The sequence below is a fragment of the Esox lucius genome, chromosome 9, assembly GCF_011004845.1.
Source record: "Esox lucius isolate fEsoLuc1 chromosome 9, fEsoLuc1.pri, whole genome shotgun sequence".
Taxonomy (NCBI): Eukaryota; Metazoa; Chordata; class Actinopteri; order Esociformes; family Esocidae; genus Esox; species Esox lucius.
In genome coordinates, this window is record NC_047577.1 from 22,422,073 (window position 1) to 22,427,742 (window position 5,670).

Sequence of the window (5,670 nt, forward strand, 5' to 3'; positions counted from 1 at the left end):
AGTAGCTGATTGGTCAAAACAGCAAAAGTCAGGATTTCAGCTGCCTCCTGTTGTCACTAGTGGAATAGGTAGCAATGTCACCACTTTTGTGTGAATTGAGGGTTACCTAGTCAAGGTGCTTCAATTATGAGTTAACTAGGCAATGTGGAGTGCATTGAACACAAGTTAGGCAAAGCCATTTGAAAGTAGAGGGGTGTTATTCACTTGGTTGCCTACCTTTCAAGTTATTACATACTTTCTGGTTTAGAAAAATATGATATTCTTCACAAAAAAAAACATCCTGACAGGAGAGGACTTTGTCAGTGGCAGGGCAGAGGGGCAGGGGCCATTGCCCTTCTTCGCCCCTCCCTGTGCACATGCCTGATGAATTGTGCTATATAAACTTGCTTGCTATTTTAAAATGTCATCATAACATTTTGCAGTCACTCATCATCGCCATATTACTTTTTACTACAAAGTTACTTCATGGGGCAATCAGGCACTCAGGCTAAAGTAACCTCAGGGAGTGTAATGGACAATAACTTAGATTTTATTTGTAGATAATGAAACACTGGACAGTGTATGGACATACTTTATACTTTTTACATGCAATTTTCTAAAATAATTTTTATGTATATCATGGATTTGTGCTTCATGTTTACCACACTTGAATTTCTGGGTACAGAGAATCTAAGGGACTGACATTATGTCTTATTGTGCCATTTTTGTATCACTGCGATCAACCTGTTTTGGATAACATCATGACCATGCATAATATTCTTATATTATGCATGGTGATTATGCATGACAAATAAGTGAGTATCACATTTATCACAAGAAATCCAATAGCAACATATAAAACATTGACAGGCATGACACATAATAATGTCAAATCTTCATTCATATTGACATTTTAGAATAAACATTTGATATGAGCATTGCAGGGGTGAAAAAAATCACCCAATTCAGATATTAGGGGAGCTCTCAGGTCAGGACTTGTTACTGGATTTGAATTACTAACAGCAGCCTTAGGATTACCATGTCATTTTGAAGTAACGGGTAGTGAGTTGATTTCATTCAACTCAACCATCTCTTCCTTACGAGCATTATGCCGATGCCTAAAAACAAATTGTAAAGGAATATAATTAATAATTAAAGTAATATGTCTGCCACAACCGGCTACAAGTTAATATAACATATTAACATGTTTCTATAGTAACATTGATCACATTTAAAAATGTTAATGATTTTACTCAGTATGTCACTGTACCTTCCTTCTTCTATGTCAAGGATGTTTTCGGGAAGGCGCATATTCAGGGTCTCAGGCAGCAGGAAGACCACAAAACCGCTGCCAATGGCGGTGAGTGCAAAGATGAGTGGTGGTGCGAACACCCAATAGTCTTCCAGCAGCATGAACATAGGGGCCAGGGATCCCCCCATACGCCCCAAGAAGGAGGTGTAACCTAAACCACACTGTCTGTAGGAGGGAGTACCAAAGGACCAAAGTGCCTTGTTATTAAATACAACAGTGAACAATTTGTTATAACTACTCCACAGCAGGTGCAGATTGTCAAAGATTTTCTACTGGACCTGTTTTCTACTAGGAAATCATTGCCAAGCCATTCTGATTCTAATGACACTGCTCTGTCAAGCCCATCCTGGACACCCAGATCTATGTCGGTATGACCAGGATTCACACACCAGGACATAATGACAGAGCTATAAAAAAAAAACTGCATTCTAACCATGTCAAGTCAGTTTAGACAACTGTTTTCCTGTAAACAGAAAATGGCAAACGGTGGATATTCCCTACAGTTCAGTAGGTACACTGCTAGGCATGCAAGGTACAGTATTAAAATTACTTTCAGGTCCGTGACTTATTTTTCTCCCCTGATGTACACTTTCTACATTTGTTTTATTTTTTTATATTACTTATATAGCATGTTTTTTTTCTATTATTTTTTTTAAAGACTTAATTTAAATAGGTTTTTGTGTAATTGTAATGAATTTTTTATTCTTGGTCCCATATTGATTTCTGGCAGTAAATATCGGCCATTGCACCCCAAATCCTCAACATTCAGCACTATTTAGGCTATAGGGCGATGCTGAAGTGTACTGGTAATTTAGGGCCTTTGAGACTTAAATCTGCAGTACTTTAATTGTAGTCTGGCGCTGCAGGGAAGTTTACTTTGTAGTCTTAATCCTTTCAAGACAGGCAAACAGTAGATATCAGAGAACTGCTGCTCAACCCTGGCTTTTTATGGCTATCTTACTGTTTGATTTTCCTTGGCTATGTACAGCTGACTCACTTAAGTCTGTCAGGTCTATACTTAACCACTCTTTCTCACTAGACCTTTCTCTGTTAGAGACTGTAGCTCTGATTTCAGCACCTCTTTAAGAGCATCGGGCACTTTTTTCAATGGGTGGATAACTGCATCTGTGTGGTTTTAGATTCATGTTGTAATCAACCAGTACCCTTCAATGCGTCTCTGTATTCTTTCACTAACCCAGCAGTGACTTTCTCGTTTTGTGTTCCATGTGCATCACTAGGTGTCACTAAAGTGCTGTCAATTAGCTAGACCCTTTCACAGGCTATCAGGCATAGAATTGGCAGCCTGTCATCTTCAACCAGTACGAACATTGTACTGACTGAATTTCCCTTTCCTGACAGTGTAACCCTACATAGCCCTCTTGTGGGAATCGACAGATTTTTGTGTGTAATCAAATTTATATTATATATGTTTTTTTGTGCAATCTATTTAGACTTTCTTTGGAAGTGTGTTCTCCTGAGCACCAGTGTCCATTTTCAAAGGAATTGTTGTTGAATTCCAGATTGTCAGTCCATCCATCCTTAGCGCTCTCACCACCTTTCACAGCCTACATCGGCTCGTCCTGTTCGCTGTCATTGGTGTTTGTGCTTGCTCCACAAATAGTCATTTTTTCTTGGAGTTGCAGCACTTTGCAAAGGGATTTTTCCCTCTACACTTGCTGGAAGCTGGGCATTTTTGGGGGCATAATTGGCACCGCATCGGTCAGTTTTGTGTCTTAAATGTGCTTAGAAAACTTTTCCTTCCAGTCCCTTTAATATGCTTTTGCACATTTACTGCAGCACACTCAGTATCAGGACTTTAATTGTATCTTTGTGCTCTCAGATTCCTAGTAAATTTTAAATGGGTTTTAGATACTTAATTCTGATTCTTTGAGTAGATGCATCCTTACTCCTGATTAATTTAGCCAAAACCACTACATTCTTGTCTCTTCCCATTTGGAAAATGTGAATGTTTTGAAGATGTCTGTTGCAGCTTGGCCTGGAACTGTGAAAAGCAGTGCAATTGTTCTGCAGTTATTCCCTTCAGTCAAACCTATTGCTAACAAATTAAGTTTAAAGTTGCCTGAACACTTTTCCGTTTTTGTGGAGATTTCCACTTATTGACTTGCACATGCCACGTTCACCATTACAGCTGCACACTGTGTCACTGCATATACATTTTCCAATCCTAGTACTACCAATCAATATAGTTGGACTACAATTACCATTTCAATAAACAATACCATAAAAAATTAAGAGACCACTGCACCTTTTTCTTTCCTTTCCAAAAATGTTGAAAAGTAAAGTTTTCAGTGAGGAACAGAAGTGTTCCATTTGCAGTTGTCTCTTAATTTTAATACTTCTGTTCCTCACTCAAAACCTTCCTTTTGGCTTTTTTGGAAAGGAAAGAAAAAGGTGCTGTGGTCTCTTAATTCTTTCCGGAGCTGCATGTTTCTAAACCACTGCTTTCTACAAACCCGATTCCAAAAAAGTTGGGACACTGTACAATTGTGAATAAAAACAGAATGCAATGATTTGGAAGTTTCAAATTTCAATATTTTATTCAGAATACAACATAGATGACATATCAAATGTTTAAACTGAGAAAATGTATCACTTTAAGGGAAAAATAAGTTGATTTAAAATTTCATGGCATCAACACATCTCATAAAAGTTGGGACAAGGCCATGTTTACCACTGTGTGGCATCCCCTCTTCTTTTTATAACAGACTGCAAACGTCTGAGGACTGAGGAGACAAGTTGCTTAAGTTTATGAATAGGAATGTTGTCCCATTCTTGTCTAATACAGGCTTCTAGTTGTTCAACTGTCTTAGGTCTTCTTTGTTGTACCTTCCTCTTTATAATGCGCCAAATGTTTTCTATGGGTGAAAGATCTAGACTGCAGGCTGGCCATTTGAGTACCCGGATCCTTCTTCTATGCAGCCATGACATTGTAATTGATGCAGTATGTGGTCTGGCATTGTCATGTTGGAAAATGCAAGGTCTTCCCTGAAAGATGGGAGCATCCAGTATGGTTTTACGGCCTTGACCCTTACGCACAGAGATTGTTCCAGATTCTCTGAATCTTTGGATGATATTATGCACTGTAGATGATGATAACTTCAAACTCTTTGCAATTTTTCTCTGAGAAACTCCTTTCTGATATTGCTCCACTATTTCTCGCCGCAGCATTGGGGAATTGATGATCCTCTGCCCATCTTGACTTCTGGGAGACACTGCCACTCTGAGAGGCTCTTTTTATACCTAATCATGTTGCCAATTGACATAATAAGTTGCAAATTGGTCCTCCAGCTGTTTCTTATCTGTAAATGTAACTTTTCCGGCCTCTTATTGCTACCTGTCCCAACTTTTTTGGAATGTGTAGCTCTCATGAAATCCAAAATGAGCCGATATTAGACATGACATTACAAAATGTCTCACTTTCAACATTCGATATGTTATCTATATTCTATTGTGAATTAAATATATGTTTATGAGATTTGTAAATTATTCCATTCCTTTTTTACTCACAATTTGTACAGTGTCCCAAGTTTTTTGGAATCGGGTTTGTACTTTAATAGAATAACATGATACATCAAACCTGCAAGGTGGATTATATGGCCCACTCATCCTAAATATCTATATGATAGTCAGTATGGAATCAAGGTATTTTCCACCTTTTGATCTGGTCAGCTATAGCTGTTACACTCTGGTTGCAGAGGCGGTGAGACCATATAGTGTAACAATAGTGTATAGCTGTGGTTAAACTTTGGAGGACAAAGTTTAACCAAAACTGTGAAACACAAAAGATTAAAAAGGACAAGATGATTTGGTAGTAGTGCTTTACAGTGCATTTTATGGTGGCTCTTACCTCAGTACAGTGGGAAATAGCTCTGCAGTGTAAAGAAAGGCCGTTGTGAAAGCTGCTTCTGAGAAACCTTTTCCCACTACAGCTATGCAAGTGCGAACCAGAGAATATTCTGGATGAAAAAAAAGTGAAAAATGAATTGTAACACACAAGGAAGGAACAACTGAGTTTAAGAACAAAAAAAAAATCAGATGTAATGTTTGGAGCTGTTTAAATACGGAACAGGCCCTATGCAATGCAATATGAGTGTGTAAGATTTTACTATTGGATATTAAAGTTATTGGAAAGTTTGGCAGGCAACCTCATAACGGTGACTTTGGCTCCCAGCCAGGTTCACTGCTCCAAATAAGGATATTCAAAACGCTGCCTGCCAAATGCTACATTGGTGTCAGAAGTGAGATTGGCCCTGGATAGCCATTAGAGAGGCATGTCTCCATGAGGGACTTGGTATAATGGAGCGTGAGGACACACTCTCCCTTTTGGTGAGGGTAGGTTAGTGACCTTGGTAAGGCCA

The 5,670-nt window shown here is 38.6% G+C and overlaps 1 protein-coding gene across 1 annotated transcript in view; it reads right to left on the bottom strand.

Annotated features, from left to right (window-relative positions):
* Window positions 1-511: 511 nt before the first annotated feature.
* The window catches only part of slc22a7a (solute carrier family 22 member 7a), a 15,408-nt gene continuing 10,249 nt past the window's right edge, over window positions 512-5,670 (bottom strand). The window contains exons 8-10 of the mRNA XM_010898579.4: window positions 5,160-5,268; window positions 1,250-1,456; window positions 512-1,097 (exon numbers count right to left, since the gene is read on the bottom strand). Of these exons, the coding sequence (XP_010896881.2) occupies window positions 1,022-1,097; window positions 1,250-1,456; window positions 5,160-5,268 (392 nt within the window). The 3' untranslated portion in view covers window positions 512-1,021. The remainder of the gene's footprint in view (window positions 1,098-1,249; window positions 1,457-5,159; window positions 5,269-5,670) is intronic.